This window comes from Leucopleurus acutus (genome assembly GCF_964270905.1).
Source record: "Leucopleurus acutus genome assembly, chromosome: 19".
Lineage (NCBI taxonomy): Eukaryota > Metazoa > Chordata > Mammalia > Artiodactyla > Delphinidae > Leucopleurus > Leucopleurus acutus.
Genome location: NC_139161.1, coordinates 10,824,187 through 10,843,785, shown reverse-complemented (window position 1 = coordinate 10,843,785; position 19,599 = coordinate 10,824,187). Strand labels below are relative to the sequence as shown.

Here is a 19,599-nt window from a genome sequence, read left to right as displayed (position 1 = left end):
ACCCAGTTTCCGGGTCCAGACTGAGGCATGACATCCCACTGCTGTTTGGGAAGCACCTCCTCAATAGATGAAGAGCGAGGAGTGGGTGAAAATCTGGGGGAGGTGATCTTGTGGCTGCTTTCCTTCTGCACTCAGAGTAGAGCACCAAAGGACTTCAATACGTTAGCCCTAAGCTCCAGTTGGGAGCAAACAAAAAGCCAGGATCTTTAGTGCCATTTTTGTAACTCCAGGAGAGTAAAAATTCATTCATTTCTGAGCACTAGGAAAGGACCACTGAGCAGCCCTGAAGCCAAAATGGCTGCAACTCTGTCATCCTTAGTCCTTTCCTATCTCGCCTGCCAAGGATAAAAAGGGCTTATTCTGAAAGCTGAAGGATTTTTTAAAAAAATATTTATTTATTTATCTGGTTGTGCCGGGTCTTAGCTGTGGCATGCAGATTCTTAGTTGCGGCATGCAGACTCTCAGTTGCGGCATGCATGTAGGATCTAGTTCCCTGACTAGGGATCGAATCCGGGACCCCTGCATTGGGAGCATGGAGTCCTCACCACTGCATCACCAGGGAAATCCCTGGCTGAATGACTTTCAATCTGCTAAAAGCCAAAGCCACAGAATCATTCTTTTGCTTTCCCTGTGTCAAACTCTATCAGAAGTGATATCTACATATGCTGTGCAGGTAGGTGACAAACACATCACACATACACACGCACGCACACACATATCTTTCCCCTAGGCAGGCAGTCTAAATGTGATCACGAGCTGGGTCAATCAACTGAAGCACAGAGACAGAGGAGAAGACCAGAAGAGATGCACGCATTTTCCGTGATGGGTGTGGGAGAAGGTCAGGGAGGAATGGAGAAGCAGCAGCCCCGCCCCTGGGTTTGGGGGGCGGGCAGCGGAGCTGAGGCAGCACAGGGGCTGCTGGGACCACCCTTCTTACCTGCTGTGCAATGACTCCCCTGGGAAACACCCAGTGGGCCGGATGGCCCTGTCTGGAGAGGCTCTGCACAAACTCCATCCCCTGCTGGCTAGTGAGCTTCCTCACCAGGTATACTCGGTACCAGTCATTCTGGACCCGGGCACAGAAGTGCTCCACCTGCCGCAGGTAGCGACGCTTCTCCTCCGCCATCTCTGCAGAGCCAACAAGAAAGGCTGAGTGACGGCTGAGGGTACTTGTTAGTTAACTGTCTGGAACAGAGGCTAGTAAGAGCTCTGGGGCCTCCCCTTTAGGAATTCACAGTGAAAGAACTAATCTAGAAGAAAGGGGACATGGTACAGACCAGTATTACTCCAAGAACCAGCTTCCCACACTTCCTGAATTTCTAGATCATGGGGGCTCCCGGCCTGTGGTCAAGAAAGTTTGGGAAGAAGACCTGCCTGAGCCGTCCTGAAGCTCAGAGAGGATCTCAGAAGCCTTGTCAAGACAGAGGCGGATGCGGGCCATCTCCTGCAGGTACTCCACCGAGGCCTCGCCAGCGGGCTCTTGGCTGCATCCCACTGGTCGGTACGTCTTAAGGAACTGGCCTTCCTCTCTTAGGTATTTCGATTCATCCCTCATGAAGAAAGTATTATTCTTCTCATGTATTGAATCCTAGGGAACATAGAACCAGAAAGAAAGGATATTATTCTTTTTTATTTGCGAGTCTCCCACCTTCGAAATTTCCACAGTCTGGTCGTGGAGAATGCAGGAAGGATAAAGAATAGTGTTGTGGGTTTGAGTGTACATTTTTTGAATCATGGAAAACTAATACCCCTTTCTATTTTAGGGGCAAGAAGGAGGGGAAAAAGAAAAGCTATGATGAAAGATTTTATTATCTAATATTATTTTTTCATATGCATTGTAAGATTTTTGGAAGTAACAAAAATATGAAGAGAATAAAAATTAAAAGTATTCACAATCTCACCACCTGGAGACAACTCTGGTGGCATATTCTTCTATGCTTCTTTTTTCCCCCTCATGCACGTGCGCATAAATGCCAATATATACAACTGCTGAGGGCAGAAGCAACGTTTTTGAAACTTTTTTTCCCCTGCATGGAGCAGAGCATCTGTTAATGTTACCACCTAATTTATATTCTGTAAATTTTCAGAAAAACACTATTCCATCACATAAACCACATGGCTTGGAGAGTTTGAAAAAGAAATGCAGGGAGGTGATAATCAGCTTACCTCCAGGCAGCTGCTAAAGAGCACATACAATTCAGCTTTATCTTCAGCCAGGAACGGTTTCTTTTCCAACTGGGACAAATAAGCCTGAATATAATCCTTCACGTCACGGAAGCTTTGGAAGGAGAAATATTATACCTGGTTAGTTCAGGTCTGGAAACTCATTTTGCCAAAGAAAAAAGGTATGTATGTATGTATCTATTTGCCTGTTACCCATCCCCCCCTCCCTGTATAATTATATATATATACACATACATACATGTGTATGTATAGTTTGTAACACGATTTTATGAAAAATATTCTAGCACCAACTTGGAGGAATATAAAATTCCCTATTTTAGACTAGCTGTTCTCAAACTTTTTGGCTCCAAGACTCCTTTACAGACTTAAAAATTATTGAGAACCCCAGAGAGCTTTTGTTTCTGTGGATTACATCTACTGATATCTACAGTATTCGAAATTAAAACTGAAAAAAATTGAAAATATTTATCAATTCATTAAAAATAACCATACGAAACTCATTACATATTAACATAAATAATATTTTTAAAAAGCTTTTCCAAAACAAAAATTCATTAGTAAGAAGAGGGGTACTGTTTTTCATTCCTGCAAATCTCTTTAACACCTGGCTTAACAGAAGTTCACGAGATTCTCAAATCTGCTTCTGCTTCTAATTGGTTGCACTATATTGAGTTATATGAGGAAAAATCTGGTCTCACACATTATGTAGCTGGAAAAGGGAGAGATATTTTAGTAGCCTTTTCAGGTAACTGTGAATATTCTCCTTTGACACTACACCAAAACTTGATAAATGATAATTTCTAAAGGTTAGTTGCAATGTGCAATCTGAAACCCTATCAATGCACGTTTCATAGTCAATTACATTAAAATCAAATGGTCTGCCTTGCACTTCAAATGGATTTCTTTTTGATCAATGCAAAATTCTCTGACATCAAGCATCAGTCACTTCAAAAATACCGGTCCACTGAGCTGTGCAGATCTGGCAAATGTTGACACATTTTAATTTCATGATATGTTTTAAAAAACCTCACATTCATTATCATCAAAAGGTCTGTAAGTATTAGAAAGCTGATAGGCTCCCGGTGGAGGATACAGGTTTTCCAAATTTTTATTTTAATTTTTAAAAAATGTATTTTTTTTTTTGGCCACACTGCATGGCTTGCAGGATCTTAGTTCCCCAACCAGGGATTGAACCCAGGCCCTTGGCAATGAAAGCGTGGAGCCCTAACCACTGGGCCACCAGGGAATTCCCGCCAAAATTTTAATATTTGCTTAAAAGCTTGAATTTTATCATTAGCAACAAAACCATCAGTTCTCTTCCTTGATGTGACAGCCTCACATCCCTTGGTTTTAAGAAAACACCTGCCAAATGCCCAAGTATGAATAAGTGTTGTTTGTCAGTCATTCTTTCAAGTACAAGTGGTATTCCACAAAAAAAGCAGCCAAGTTAGCATGTAACTCAAAAACCGCATGAGTGATTTTCCTTGAGATAATTCTGTACCTTGGCGTGCAGCCGGAGTGCTTTGTGTGTATCTCTCATTTCAACAGAATATTAAAAAGTCATATCCTCGAAGGTGGAGATTTAGCAAAATTAAGAATTTTTATAGCTTCGTCAAGGACATTAAGTGAAATTGGCATTTTAAAAAACTATATGTGGTTGGTGGTGACAGAAACAATGGCCAATACTGGGGTTTTCCTCATGCTAAGATGCTACCACATTCACCCTTCATTACTTTAGTAACATCAGTGCAAATATCAACATGTTGAAAAAGCCAGATAATATCTTAGTGTTATTTGCAGTCTCATCAATGTTGTCCCCCACACAGGTCTGCCTAAAGAATGGATGCCTACATTTCCACAAAGTATGTCTAAGTCTGGTCTGAGTGATTTTTTTTTCTTTTTGGCTGCGTTGGGTCTTCATTGCTGCACACGGGCTTTCTCCAGTTGCGGTGAGCGGGCTTCTCATTGCAGGGGCTTCTCTTGTTGCGGAGCACAGGCTCTAGGTGTGTGGGCTCAGTAGTTGTGGCTCGCAGGCTCTAGAGCCCAGGCTCAGTAGTTATTGCACACGGGCTTAGTTGCTCCGTGGCATGTGGGATCTTCCCTGACCAGGGATCGAACCCATGCCCCCTGCACTGGCAGGCGGATTCTTAACCACTGCACCACCAGGGAAGCCCCTGACTGATTCTTAATACATGAAAATACTCGAATCACAAAAGCAACGACACAAGTATTTCTCAACCCAGGGAATGACAATGCACATTTTTAAATTGTGTTTTATGTCTCAAGATTTTTATTTCAAAATCAGTTCTGTAAACTTTACTCTCTAAATATTTCAAAACAAAGTGTTTACCTTTACGCATTGTTTGTACTCATGTTAATGTGTCTACACTATATGTCAAGAGGTATGCATGTTGATGATACTGTTCCCTTTCTCTAAGCAAAGAGATTCAAATGAATACAGATTTCACACATTTACCAAAATTAATAAAAATCACAGAATATCAAAAGAGGCTCTTCTCACATCTCAAGTCAACTCTTTCCATGTATGCCTTAAAAGCCATTTTCAGGTACAGTAAGATACTAGTTCTGTAAGAAAATGTATTTTAAGAGTATTTTATTTGAAAATCCTCCAGGAATCCTGTTTGAAAAAACTATTTCACAAATAATGGGGGGAAAAAATAGAAGCAAAATAAAATGCCCATGGACAAGGCTGCAGCAGATCCATGCTTAAATGTAAATCTAATCTCCATCCTGAGTCACCTTTCAGACATTTAAGTTAGAAACAGTTGTTTCTATTGGAACTTTTCTTACAGCATCTTGATTTTGCCATCACCTCAAGGTGTACTCTATCAAGTCAGAACACAGGCTAGGGATACTGAGTATCTTCCAAAAGAACCTCTAAATACAGATCAGCTTTCTTTCTCTCTCTCTCTCTCTTTCTTTCTTTCATTTTTGGCTGCGTTGGGTCTCTGTTGCTGTGCATGGGCTTTCTCTAGTTGTGGCAAGCAGGGGCTACTCTTTGTTGCGGTGCGCAGGCTTCTCATTGCAGTGGCTTCTTTTGTTGTGGAGCACGGGCTCTAGGCACACGGGCTTCAGTAGTTGTGGCACGTGGGCTCAGTGGTTGTGGCTCGCGGGCTCTAGAGCACAGGCTCAAGTAGTTGTGGTGCACGGGCTTAGCTGCTCTGCAGCATGTGGGATCTTCCCGGACCAGGGCTTGAACCCGTGTCCCCTGCATTGGCAGGCGGACTCTTAACCACTGTGCCACCAGGGAAGCCCCCTACAGATCAGCTTCCTAAGAATTTTCTAAAATAGCATAATTTGACAAGACCATTGAGCTGAAGCACCATATGGACTTCTCTGTCCATTTATAGAATCAGAGAAACTTAAGAGCTGAAGCAGAACTTAGACAACATCAAGGGCAAGCAGGGTGAGGGGAGAGTCTAACTTATCATCCAAAAGACCACAAAACTTTGTAGCTGTGGAATTGAGATGAGAACCACAGATTCTTGACTCCCGACTTCCCGCACGTGTTACAACACCTTGCACCCTTCCCCCAAATCTGTCTTCTTCCTAACCACGTGCTTGTAGGCATGCTGAACTCATAGCCAGTATGTGAATATGTCAAGGACACAACCCATACAGATAAAGGAACAAAGGGGTCTCTTGCTGAAAAAGCTTCCCCAAATCATGAACTAGCTACAGGTTCTGCAAAGAATGCTTGGCAGCAAAGAAAAAGCCACGAGGAGAATAAAAAGTCAAGGCGTGCTAGAGGCAACTCCACGTTCGTGGTGCTCTCACCTGTACTTCAAAAGCAGTTTCAGTACCACTGAGCGGATGACAGGGGTCTTATCCACAACGTCATCAAAAGGAGAAAGAGATTTTGTGTGTTCACGGCGTCCTTAAACCAGAAGGAGAAAGGTAGATCATCGTTCACATCAGACATAAAGAGTGAGATGAAGAACTGAATTTTTAAGTCTCTAGGAAGAAATCCACTCACTTTGGGAAGCCTCTCGAAAGAGCTCCTTCTCTACAAAGAGTAAAGACAGCAGAACATTGACCACATCCTTCTGAGGTGGAGAATTGTCTTTGAAGCACATGGTAGAAACTAGGTCCACAAAGAAACTATTGCACATCTGCCGGAAGCGAGCATGTTTCTTGATGACCTCCCTTAGGAATCGTTGAAAACCACGGTCAAAAGGCTTATAGAATGTGTTCCAGAATCCCTCCCTACAGAGTGCTTTGGGATTTGGACAGCATTTTTTTTTTTTGATTAAAAGATGCAAGTATCTCCTTACATTGATTAGAACCAATCTCCAAAACTGCAGACAGTACATACACTTGGCTCTTTTGAGAAATACTTTGATCATCTGGGCCATCTAGCAATAGCCTTCATATCCCAAGAGCTTCTCAAAGATCCCATCCACTGGGCTTGCCTTGTGCTCCGCTTTCAGGAGGCATCAGAATGGAGGAAAACGGGAAGGAAAACCAACCACTTAGGCTAATTTTAACTACTGCCCTGAAAGGCACTTAGCCAGATAAGAGCTAGCTTTATCCTCAGGACATAGAACATGGATGGAATTTACATATCAAGAGGACAAACCAGTTGCATCTAAATTCTTCGGGTCTCTTGTGATGGCTTTATTTAGTTTACGAATTTCTGGTTTATTTCCTCTAATTTTTCTATCTCCCTAATCTGTATACATGTATGTCTTGAGGAGAGGATAATTTTCAGACACCAGGTGTTTATAAAGGTACATAAGTAGTTAGTTGTCTTTCTTAGAACACTTCTCTTTCAGGCTTTCTAAGATTAATAATTATATTTCTGAATACTGTATTTGCAAAAAAGGAAGAAAAAAGAGGAAGCTTTCTCAAGAGAAAGGGTGTTTTACCGGTGCTCCTGGGAAACAGAAGGAGAGAAGCTGTCTGGCAAGTCAGTTAAACAATAGGGGCATCCCATCTGCCCTTGGGTGAGGTGAACTTTGACGCAGCGCTGGCAGAATACATGGTCACAGGGCAGGCAGACAGGATCCTGTGCATCTCCCAGGCAGACGGGGCACGGCTTCACCCCAAACCTAGAAGCCAAGAAGGGTGACCAATTCTGAAGCAGAGAAGCTGGCCGTGAGAAGCAAAAAATACAAAAGGTTCTGAATTCTCTCCCTTGCAGATCCCAAACCCAAGATCTCACCTGGTGAGGCTCTTGCTGACCTGGTCCTTACATTTACAAAGAGTGGTCATCACTGCGACGAAAGGCCTGTGAGTCTTGATGTCAGAGTCCTCTTGCAGGCACTGAAGGAGAAAGGCAGCGGGAGGAGGAGGGAAGCTAATTAGCAGTGAGGAAGGGCAGGAGTCAGCCGGGCAACAAAGGCAACAAAACACAACATCCCCTCTGCTGCTGGTGAAGCTGGGCAGTTAGGGCTCTGGTGTCTGCAGTGCAAGGCTTTTTTTTTTTTTTTTTTTTTTTTAATTTAGCAGTTTCTTTAACTTTGAATGCCCTTTGTGACTATGCTGCTTTGGGGAGAAGGTTGATATTCTCGGCTTCTGATTTTTCCCCTCTTCCTTTTTTTCTTTTAAGGTCTATCCCCCTCCTCCCGTTATGAGATATTTCAAGCTATAAAAGATAATATAATGACCACCTGCGTATCCACCAAACTTTAAGTAATCATAGCATTTTTTTTTGAATATGTGCTTTATCAGTTTCTAAAGAAACGAAACATTACAGGTGCAGCTTCAAGTGTATCCTTTTCTGATCATATTTCCATCCCCCACCCCCCACCCAGCCCCAGAGAATCACATTCCTAAATTCCCACTTTCACTAGATTTGGATGCATGCATAAAAATCTTGTTGCTTTGAATGTTGTAAACTTTCTATCAGGGGCATCACACTGTACCTAAGCTTCTGCGACTTGCTTTTTTTGTTGATACAAGTAGGTTCAGATCATTCATGTTAACTGCTGTATGGTACTTGTTGATACTGGTCACCTGTTTTCCCATTAATGGACATTTAGAATGTTCCCAATTTCCTGCATTTACAAACATTTCTGCACCCAACATTCTTCCATGTGTCTGAGTACAAATGGGAAAATTCTCTAGGATATATATTTAGAAGTGGAAACACTGTTTTTTAGGAAATGCACATCTTTAATGATATAAGATAGTGAGTTTAATGGGTGTGCTTAGGGAATTTTCTGGTTAGGTATAATGTTTGCTATAGATGTTTTTCTATTAGGTATACCCCTTGGGCATTATCCGCTGAAGGAGAGTTCCTTTCTATTCCTAATTTGACAAGAGTATCTTTGTACCAAATTATAAATTTTATCAAATGCTTTATCTGCACCTTTGGAAATAATCGTTTGGAGTTTTTCTTTTAATTTGTTATGTAACTGATGACACATCGATTTTATGATTTTGAGCTATCCTTGAATTCCCAGGATTAATCTTACTTGGCAATGATATTAGTTTTTAATACCCTGCTAAATTTGATCTGTTAATCAAAAGATTGAAAAAAGATTGAAAAAAGGCCAAAGGACTTGAATAGACATTTTCCAAAGAAGATATACAAATAGGCAATAAGCACATGAAAAAATGCTCAACATCACTAGTCATTAGGGAAATACAAATCAAAAACCACAATGAGATATCACTTCATACCCATTAGGAGGGCTATTATTAAAAAAAATGGAAAATAACAAGTGTTGGCAGGGATGTGGAGAAATTGGAGCCCTGGGGCATTGCTGGTGGGGAAGTAAAATGGTGTGGCAACTGTGGAAAACAGTATGGTAAAATGTCAAACATAGAATTACCATATGAGTCAGCAATTCCACTCTTAAGTACACACCCCAAAAAATTAAAAGTAGTGACTCAAACAGATACTTGTACACCCAGGTTCAGAGCAGCATTATTTACAATCACCAAAAGGTGGAAACAACCCAAATGTCCATTAACAGACGGATGGATAAACAGAATGTGCTCTATCCATACAGTGGAATCTTATTCAGCTTTAAAAAGGAAGGAAATTCTGACACCTGCTACAATGTGGATAAACCTTGAGAACATGATGCTTAGTGAAATAAGCCAGTCACAAAAGGACATTTTAAAGGCTGTACAGCAAAGCTGCTGGCAGTGCTTGTGTGAGGTTCCCAGTGGGCAGACACTGTCTTCCCTGAGTGGCCACTGATGCTGAAAGGACAGTCACTTTTTCTACAGAGTACTATCCTGTGTGTCACCAACTTTATAAAGGGTGTAGAGGGACAGAGACATGGGCTTCCTGACCCCTTGGTCCCACCGACAGCACTGTGTTTGGAAGTCCACAGGCCCAGCAGCATTCTCCTACACCCCCGTCTTCCTGACCGTGGCCGTGGGAAGCAGCTCCCTCCGCAGGCCAGGCTGCTGGTCTGGTGTGGGGCCACTGGAGGCCTGGCTGGAGCCCACCTTCAGTCCTCCCAAAGGTTTCCCAAGTGTACTTGCTGCATGAATAGTTCCTTTTCCTGCAAGGAACCCTAAATGACACACCCTGACTTAACACTCAGGAGAGGGTAAATATTAAAATATTAAACACCAAAATTTTAATGGCCTATGTGATGAAATATAACTCACATAAAACTCTCAGAGCAGAAAGGGGATATACCACCAAGATGGTAAAAGTCAGGTCACATTTCAATTGTTCTTTGTCTTACAAAGAGGCAGACCAGTGTTTGACAGGCCAAGCCTTCGCGCTCACCTTGTTCAGCAAGAAGACATACTCTGTCACCAGCTCGCACAGCTCAGGAATATAGCTCTCGGTCCCCAGGAGCACATGCTCCACAAAGAGCGCAATGGAGAAAATGCGATTCCATTGGGTTCTGTCGAGAGAGGGGGTCCCTCACTCAGCTCTGACAAAAGCGCCTGAGACGAATGAAGAGGGGCAGGGAGGCAGTTCCAAGGCACAGGGGTTGAAAGATAAGAAAAGGACCGGGCGTGAAGGTGGGTGAAAGAATTAGGTAGAAGCCCTTTGTGATGTGCTCCCTGACCTCCACACACTTTGTCTCTTTCCGCCCCTCCCCTCAGACTCTCAGCTGGGACATCTCAAGTTCTACGCCTCTGACTGTGTCCGGTGAGTCCCACCTCGCCCTTAAAGGCCAGCACAGGATTTGTCCCCTGGAAAGTCTACCCTGTGTGTTCCCTCTCTGCTGCCCTGCTGGGGTCCTTTGCAACTGCTTCTTCTCCCTCAGGATCATCATAATCTGCTGCCTTTTTATCACCCCCACCACTCCACGCACTCGCTGAATGTACACCTCTCTAAGATCATCATGATGCCTGGCATTTAGTAAGGGTTCAAGAGACGTTAAAGAATGGATGAGGACAGGCCCACTTCCTGTGGCAGGAGCATCTGCTCTCTCTCTCATGTGCCCGGGACTCCTGGATCTCACCTGACATCCCTGATGACGGTTACCATCCTGCTGCCCTGCAGGTACCCATCTGAGCAGAGGAGCTCCAGCGGCATGCGAAGATTCTTCACCATCTGTAACCAAGCTTGGGGACTGGGCTTCAGGAGGTTTTCTGTCAGCATTTCAGCACAGGCCACGGCAGCGAACACATCCAGACTCTGGGGGGCAGAGAACAGGCCTGTGACTGAGCAGCCTGTCCCCTGACCCCCACTGGGCTGCTCTAACCATTAAGTCGGAGGCCCTGGCTGTTAGCCCAGTGTGTTCTTGTGTTCCAGGCTTGTAGCTTCACCTTTCATTGTCTTGGGATCTAGGAAGCATGAGCTAGATGCGTTCTAACTGAAGAGCCACACTGACATGTGTGCCCCATGAAGATGTTTCCCATTTGGAATGTGGTCCATAAGCTTTCCCTTCCCAGGGCGGCAGTAGGAGCAACCGCCCAGTCGCTGAGGAAGCCAAGCCTGGCTGCAGGCACGTGATGTCCCTAAGAGGGGCCATACCATCTCATGTCCGGCCCAGCTGTGGTTCCAGGTGTCTTTTGTAAGGCTCTGTAGAACTGGGGGGTAGATGGTCAAGATCCTGGAGAAGTTCTGTAGCCGGCTCCTGAAATGCTGGTAGGCAAGGTGCACGGACGGTAAGGAGATCTCTTCCGCTGGCCTTCCTGCCTTCAGCTGATTGATGCAGGACCCCAGAGCCATCTGCAGAACCTGGGATGAGAAACAAGCTTTTACTATATACTTGTAAGTTATTTTTTTTTAAAAGATACACTTTCCTTGTGGGAAACCGGAACTATTCAAAAATGACAAAAAAGAAAATTGAAAACCATGCACACTATTAGTATCCCTCGTTTACTTTTTGGTGTCGTCCCTTCTAGATGTTTGTGATCCATACCTCTTCTCCCTGTGGTCCCCAAATCAGGGTCACAGAGTATTCCTGATTTTTTTCCACTTTACATTACAAGCATTTCTCTATCACAAGCATGCTCGAAGACATCGTTTTTAACCAGTCAAATGGCTGTACAAATATTTGTCCAACCCTTATTTTAAGACAATTACATTGTTTCTAATTTTCTGTTTTTAGAAATAAAACTGCAAAGAACATTCCTGTGAATAAAATATTTGTCCACGTCTCCGACAACGTTCTCAGGACAGAATCACCAGTTCAGATTTTGTGAAGTTTTTCATTCATCCCGACAGATGGTTTTCCAGAAGCACCACGCCGTTCACACCGCCACTGGCAGTGGAGGAACTCCTGGCTGTTTTAAAAACCAGTTTTGCCACAAGAGCAAGTAAAGATCGTATCTAAAAGTTGTTCATGCCTTGTTGATTTACTAGTGAGGCTGAGCACTTTTTCCAGTGTTTTCTGGACATCTGTATAATTATTCTGTTAATAGTTAATTTCTAACTTTCACTCATTTTTAAAAATTAGGAGATTTTCTTATTGTATCCTAAGAATACTTTATTAACCCTTAATCATGTTGGCTGTTAAGTGTGTTTTCCTCAAATCTGTCAGTTTCCTTTTTTAGGTACTGAAGTTTGAAATCTTCAATATTTCCATTGAAATTTTAGTTAATATCATTATTATTACCTTGCTGTGATCAGTTAAATATTTACCTAAGTTTCTTCAAGAAAAACTAAACATTTAAAAAGAAGGTGTCACAGGAAATCGGAGGTCTTCTTCCTGTTAATAAAAGCTCCATGCTTTAGGGGCGCTGGTCAGTGGGCTAAGCATCCAGCCCCGAGAGTTCTGAGGGGGTCAGTGGCATTTTCCCATACCACTGTCCTCTTGGACCACATTCTGTTCCACAAACACTACAGCTCCAGAAGTTGAGGAAAAGTTCCCATGTTGGCATCTTGTCCACGTTCTACCAGCCTCACCCTGCCCCCTAGTCAGTACTCACGTTTAACTCTTCCCAAGTGGACACTCTCATGGTCAAGAGAAGGAAGTCCTTCAGGTAGCACTGAAGAAGTTCTTGCCGCTGGTCTACAGTGAGCTGAGCAAGAAACCTGCCCAGTGCGGTCTGCTGAAAGAGCTCCACTAACTTCTCTGCCAGTCCTGCCGGGGGTGGGTGAGGGGGGAGATGGAGAACGGCTTGGGGTGAGGATGTTGACCATGACTCCCCTTACCCGCTGAATGCAGGGACATGGACATGGTTCTAATAAGGCTGCCTTTTTAATCATCATTTTTTATCATCATTTCTGGACACTTTAGATATCTTCTCAGTGGAATAACAGAAACAAAGTCAGAAGGAATGTTCCATTCCGGTCATAAAAGCCTAGCCAGCCCCAAAGAGAACACAACCTGGGATAGATCAAGTTTATTTCTACCAAGTCATAATGTGCTTTGGGAACCCCGGACCCAAGCGAACCAGGAATGAGTGGGTTGCCCTCCAGGGGCTGGGATCATATGCTGCTCAAATCAAAAAGATCTGCCGTCTAGTGGATGGGATGCTGGCCCCCAAGTCACATGCTATTATAGAAAAGTAGGGTCAGTTAGGATATGGTATGAGAAAGAGAAATACTCTCTCTTCAGGAGAGAGACTGCTTCAGGTTTGTTCAGAAAGAGTGGCAGAATGCTTACCTAGAAAAATAAGTTCGTCTTCAAGTATTTTGACCAGTATTTTTTTAAGAAATCTTTCCTTTTTTTAAAAAAATTGAAATATAGTTGATATATCATATTATGTTAGTTTCAGTGATGTGACATCTGCCTACCTTATGAAATGATTACAAGTCTAGTAACCATCTTTGTCCTGTATTTTTAAAAAGCAGTACTATACATAAACTTTGAAAAGATTACTTCATGTATGAAAGATGACTTTCCCAAAAGTGCTATGTGACCACCGGTTTTCCTGGAATGTCTGTGGCCAGACTACTTGGCACGTGACAACAGAGCAAGGTGCCCTGTGACTCAGGGCAAAGGTATTACTCTACTCTGGTCACTGGCAGTTGCTGAGAAGGGCCCAGCTGGGGACATCTTGAGTCCTGGTGCCTTAGTTGCCCAGGGAACTCAGAATGGGGGTGACCACCTATGACGGGTAGCAGGGTCTCCTCCTGCCAGAACACGTCCCCTCCCACCATCGCTGGGCTCACCTTCATCTCCCGTGATGTACTGAGTGTGGACCCACAGCTCCTCCAGATAGTCCTTGATTCTCCAGCTAAACGGGACACTGTTGGAAGTGTCCTCTGAGAGGTTCATGTAGTTCTGCACTATGATGTAGGACATCTCCCCTTTAGACCTGCAATCGGCCAAACAAGGACCAAGAATGTGGTTAGTGAGACGCCGCTCAAGACACAAGACGAGATCCACTCCTGATGCCAATTCCTCTCCATCCTTAAGAACTGGGAGGCTTAGTGGGCTGTTACAAAGACAGTTCCCCGGTCTATTGAACAGCTCACCTTTATGTTATAAAGGAACTCAAGGATGACCTTATGTTATCTCTTGGTTTTACAGACAAAACAAAAACAAACCACAGCTGGAAGGGGTTAAGTAGGTTGCTTGAAGTCTTGGGCAGAACCAGTCTGGTGGTGTCTGAACCCCCCCTTACCCTATACCTAGGCAAAGAGAATCGAAGCCCCCTGAAGTCCAAACAGGAAGGTTCTGGCAGGCCAGCTGAGCTTGAGTTACACAAGATCGGGTCTAGGGATAGGCTCTGTGGTTCCCGCCATTGGCAGGAGGAGCAGGAAAATCAACACAAACGCTCTCCTACGTGCAGCTTCGCCAGTGTAGACGAGGTGGAAGCTGGCCATTTTAACTGCAAAGGGTGCTCTGAGAACAGGGAAATGAGGAAAGCCGAGAATGAAACAAGTATTTCTCAGAACTCACGTCAACTCTTTTGTTACTGTAATGCCATGACCCTTCAGGCTACAAAAACAGCCAACTTAAATGTGATTCTAAAACCCATAACTATATTTCATCAAACACCTGGGAGAGCCTATTAAGTTTGTGGCTATGTTACGGGTTTTTTTCCCTTCCCATGAAAAGAAAGTCTTCTATTCACCTTGTATCATTTGCCACAAGAGGAATGTTCAGAAGCTTAACGTCACTGAAAATAAACATCCAAAGATCTCTTGCCCAGGACGGAGAATGTGGGTTGGTCAGCAGCTCGAGGTTGCCATCTCTGTCCATGAAAGATATCATGCTCGCCAGGAGGGGAGTCACAGCACCCTGGACCCGCTTCCAGATGGTCTGCCTATGTTTGGGAGAGAAGCAGGCCTGCTCAGGTTTGAGGGACCACAGATCACACTGGGATGCCTGCATCCTTTTCACATTTTGTGCCTTCTTGGCAGTAACAAAACATCTGCTCTACTACTCCTACACTGTAGCTGTGTTTTTCATGTTTTTTTACATCATTCTTAAGTACTAGAAGAAAGACTTACAAATCGAAATAAGATTAGAGGCAGAATTGGAAAGGTCCTTAATTCTACCTCTAATAAACTGGAATTAGTTCGTTGAAAAGGCCAAGTAGTATTTGTTTTATTTTGTTATATAGCTGTTTTCCAGAACAAGTCATCCAGGCTCTATAAATAAAGAAAAGAATGACCAAATTCATTTGAAAAAAATGTTATTTTAAGAAAAAAAAAATCAGTTGGGAATAGAATATAATAAAGAGACCAAAGTAAATTCATTCCAGGTACGTTAAACAAGAAAGCATATCTTTATCTAGAACTTAGTTTTTATTGTTGATGGTTTTGTACATTAGATCTGAATATTTATATATACGTATATACACATATATATAAACTTGACTGCTTATATTAACTCATACATGTACAATTATATTTAGTAATAAAATATATTTTATTTTATAAAAATAAACTTAAGTCATTTAAAAATTCTTATGGTAAGGTCAAAGAAATCTACTACTAGGTAATTAATATTGGGGAGAAAAATGCATGTTCCATTTTGAAAAGAAAAAGAAATACTTTTTAAAAATATTGAACCAGAAATGTGCAGAAAACTGTGAGAGTGAAAGGTACAAGCTGGCTGCAGGGAGAAATGGGGGAAGCTGTACCTGGTCACATATGCAGACTTTGGGTGCTGGAAAAACCCTAGTACAGTCATCCCTCCACACCCATAAGGGGTTGGTTCCAGGACCCTGACAGATACAAAATCTGAGGATGCTCAAGTCCCTTATATAAAATGGTGTAGTATTTGCACATAACCTACGTACATCCTCCTTTACACTTTAAATCATCCTTAGATTACTTATAACACCTAATACAAAGTCAACACTACGTAAACTGTTGTAAATACAAGGTAAATGCTATGCAGATAGTTGCCAGCATGTGGCAAATTCAAGTTTTGCTTTTTGGAACTTTCTGGATTTGTTTTTTCCCCGAATATTTTCGGCCCGCAGTTGGTTGCGTCTGTGAATTTGGAACCCGAGGATATGGAGGGCTGACTGTGTAAAGACTATCCCAATTTGGATCATTTAATGCCAAGAGGGCAAATGACTGAAATCCAAAACACAGGGAGGGCGAGCAGTTAGCTTCCAAAGCCTTGTGAGAACGGGCCAGTGGCCCGAGCTCCACCTGGGCTCAGATGCTGGCGGATGCCACGGCGGCCCCTGAGCGCAAGGGGGCCAGTCCTGGCGCAGAGCAAACAGCAGAGCAGCGACAAGTGGGGCCACCCTTGCCACTATGAACACCCTTTGAACACTGGCAAATGTGGGAAGTGCAGTAGTGAAGGGGTGGTGTCAAGGGTACATTGAAAATACAGATTTTAGGAAGCATTTATGTAAAAACCAGCATTTAGTAAAATCCATACAGAGGAACCAAGGGAAATGAAAATAATTCTAGGTCCAAATCTAATCTTATAAAGTTCCTTCAGAAGGTACAATTAGGAAAGAAATGAAGGCTAACTACAGAAAAACACAGAAGCAGAAAAACCCTACAGTCACAAACCCAGCATCAATAAGCTCACATGGTCCATTTAACCCTGGATGTTCCCACGTGTCCCCCCTGCCAATGGCATGAAGGCGACACACCCCTGCTGAATCCAAGCCTCCGGATGAGTTAACCTTTCTCTCAGAGATGAAGAAACTGAGGGCCAGGGTGGTGAAGTCACAGGTCTAAGACGACCCTGCCGACAGGGGCGGGTGGAATCTTCCATTTGGGATCCAGAGCAAATGCCCCCTGCCTCAGTCACAAAGGTCGTCACGGGCTAGTCTTGAAAACAATGTCAAGTTTTGCAGAAAAAGGACCAGGGACAACAAATGAATACTCTGGGTCTTATTTTTGTAGTTATCAAATAACTTCACGCAGGAGGCCTGGGAAAACAACTTCGCTTCCCTCCCTTAATTTACTAACCTAAAAAGGCACCCATTTCTATGGTAATGGACATGCTGGTACAAGTTTACATCCAACAGGAACCGATGTTCTGGGTTGTTTTGTTTTGTTTTGTGTTACGAAAAAATTTAAACTCACACAAAAGTAGAGAAAAGAGTCTGGCAAACCCCATGTAACTGCCGCCCAGACCATCTTGTGCTCTGGGGAAAAAATACTGACAGCTCTGAATTTCTCAGAGGTTTGGAAAGAAGCCTCTCCTCGGCTGGAAGAGCCATGCATCCACCCCCCAGCCAGCCCTGGTTTCCCTTCACGGCAGTACCTGAACGTGCCGGCTTCCTGCAGAGCGTCCTGATTGGAGGCTTCCCTCACCACCCAGTCTTTCACACTGTAGATGTAGTTCTCTTCTTGCTTCTTTAAAAGGACAGAGAGGCGCATCTTGGTGACCCGTAAGAAAGCGGCTATGGAAAAGCAGAGCAGATGGGCACTCAGCACATCCCCGGGCACCGAGTGGTAGGCTCTGCATCCCTGACCTGCCCCAGCAGGAGGGTAAGCCCGTTTCCTTTGGGCAGGCCAGGTCTACAGAAATCCCGGAGGTGCACTTAGATTCCCAGGGGGCCAGCTGCTTCTGGGAGCCACAGAAAGCGGCAGCGGGGTGATGATTCATGGTCCAAAGAAGGAGCCCAGGCTGGGGTGCAGGCAAGAGGGGCCCCACGCCTCTGTACTTGCCATCTTCGTCTAGGAGGCTGAGGAGAATGGACACCCTCCGCATGCTGCGCTGACAAGCCTCGTTCTGGTCTCTGAGCATGCCCACGGCGCCCTGGATACAGCTTCCCAGCAGCCTGGTGGTGTCCAGGATCTGCGTCTGTCGACAGAGACAATCAAACCTTCCGTTTCTGTCACTTACAAGTCAGGAGAAGCCAGGCGACACATGGGAGACAAGGTCTAAGCGCCTATGTGCAGGGGGCACAGTGTTCCTCCTGCCCAAGCTCCCGCCACGTGCCCTTGCCAAGCTCCCCTTAGAACCACTGTGAGGGAACTCCCTGGCGGTCCGGTGGTTAAGGCTCCGGCACTTTCACTGCTGTGGGCCTGGGTTCAATCCCTAGTCAGGGAACTAACATCCTACAACCCACGTGGTACAGCCATAAAAAGTAAAAAAAAGGAAACCACTGCAACATGATCCCGTGTGCCTGGGGACCCCGTCAGTGGTCAAGGATCAGAGCAAAACTGACCAGGGGACACCAGGAAAAGCCAAGGTCAGATCTGGTACTGGTAATTCACCTGCACTTGCAGTGGCAGGGGGAGGAGTGTTGGGCTAAGCCCTGGACAGCTGAGTCCACTCCTCAGACAAGTCTAAGGAAGGGCAGCCCAACAGCACGGAGGCTCAGAGGACTAGAAAGAGCAAGAACTCACATCACTTCCTGGTCCAGAGGTCGGGCTGTCCATTGCCTCAGAACTTTCTGTCTCCATTTCCACCTCTGCCACTTCCCCTGATGTGGCCACCTCAGTTTCCATCACCTCCTCACCATCGTCTTGGGCCCCGTGTTCCACCTCCACTGCATAGAAGCAAAACAATGGAGTTACTGTTCAGAGGTGGAAGGGGAGCGCTGGCAACAGCCTCTACGTGGCGTGCTGGGGCTCTAACCACTGGGATTTCCCTGGCAACAGCTCGGGGGAGGGTCCCCAAAGGACAGGCCGTCAGTCATGCAGATCAGCCTCTGTTCGCCCACTGGATGTGGTCCATCAGTGCAACCCGAACCTCCGTCCTGGGCTCGGATGGCTGATCCGGGAGGCAGGGCAGACAGAATCTGACATGTTCCACAGGCACCTGCAAAGACCTACCTTTCCTGTGGAAATACTGTCTTCTCCTGGCCTTGGAAAGCAGTAGACAGTGCCCTCGATTCATCATCACTCAGTTCAGCAAACATGTCCCGAGCTCTTGCCGAGGGGCAGGTGTTGGACCCAAGGGAATGGTAGCCTAAGGTCCCATCCTCGCAGCGCCGCACACACCTCCCTGCAGCCACTCCCACCATCCTGTCTCCCCGAGGACCTTTCCTCCACACTCACACTCAGGCTGATCTTCTGGTTTAAACAGCTGGCTGATGGCCACATCCTGCAATTTAGTCACGTCCGAAACCATCACTGTGGATCTCCGGAGGTCGTCGATGTGTACAGACTGCCACAGCCCTGGGAAAACAAGCCCCAGAAGCTTCCCTGTCTCCTCTGGTTTCTTCCTGTCAGTCATAAGCAGGGATACACTACCAACCCTATGTTTCAACGCACTGCGGAATGAACAATTTGTATCCTGAAGTCTAATTCCTTCAATATACACAGGAACCATATAGATGTCATGCTACAGCTGTTAGCAACTTTAACATAAAATTCAGTTTTAAGAACTGAGATGACTACTTTGTAAAAAATGTTTGAAGAAGGCTTGTGATTCTTTTATAAATTTGTTATTAAACTTGCTGTATCATAATTAGTAGAGGGGTGTGAGACAACGGCAAGCTTTGCCCCCCATTAACTATGAAATTATTAAAGTAAACTGTTATTTACCTATTTCTAGAACACTAATTTTCTCATACAGGGGATTCCTTGGAGATACTTTGGGATCAGGTCCAGACCATCACGAAAAAACAAATATTACAATAAATTGAATCACACAAGTTTTTTGGTTTCCCAGTGCCTATAAAAGTTATGTTTACATTATA

The 19,599-nt window shown here is 44.4% G+C and overlaps 1 protein-coding gene across 7 annotated transcripts in view; it reads right to left on the bottom strand.

Moving 5' to 3' along the window:
* RNF213 (ring finger protein 213) overlaps nucleotides 1-19,599 on the bottom strand; it is a 110,275-nt gene that overhangs the window by 18,800 nt on the left and 71,876 nt on the right. For all 7 annotated transcript variants that reach the window (XM_082861188.1, XM_082861191.1, XM_082861190.1 and 4 more), the window contains 17 exons: nucleotides 18,956-19,075; nucleotides 18,302-18,444; nucleotides 17,618-17,753; nucleotides 17,211-17,349; nucleotides 14,602-14,793; nucleotides 13,694-13,839; nucleotides 12,505-12,659; nucleotides 11,105-11,311; nucleotides 10,590-10,765; nucleotides 9,902-10,022; nucleotides 7,370-7,470; nucleotides 7,074-7,256; nucleotides 6,182-6,351; nucleotides 5,983-6,082; nucleotides 2,167-2,278; nucleotides 1,375-1,588; nucleotides 938-1,128 (listed from right to left, as the gene is read on the bottom strand). In XM_082861188.1, the coding sequence (XP_082717314.1) occupies nucleotides 938-1,128; nucleotides 1,375-1,588; nucleotides 2,167-2,278; nucleotides 5,983-6,082; nucleotides 6,182-6,351; nucleotides 7,074-7,256; nucleotides 7,370-7,470; nucleotides 9,902-10,022; nucleotides 10,590-10,765; nucleotides 11,105-11,311; nucleotides 12,505-12,659; nucleotides 13,694-13,839; nucleotides 14,602-14,793; nucleotides 17,211-17,349; nucleotides 17,618-17,753; nucleotides 18,302-18,444; nucleotides 18,956-19,075 (2,606 nt within the window). The remainder of the gene's footprint in view (nucleotides 1-937; nucleotides 1,129-1,374; nucleotides 1,589-2,166; nucleotides 2,279-5,982; nucleotides 6,083-6,181; nucleotides 6,352-7,073; nucleotides 7,257-7,369; nucleotides 7,471-9,901; nucleotides 10,023-10,589; nucleotides 10,766-11,104; nucleotides 11,312-12,504; nucleotides 12,660-13,693; nucleotides 13,840-14,601; nucleotides 14,794-17,210; nucleotides 17,350-17,617; nucleotides 17,754-18,301; nucleotides 18,445-18,955; nucleotides 19,076-19,599) is intronic.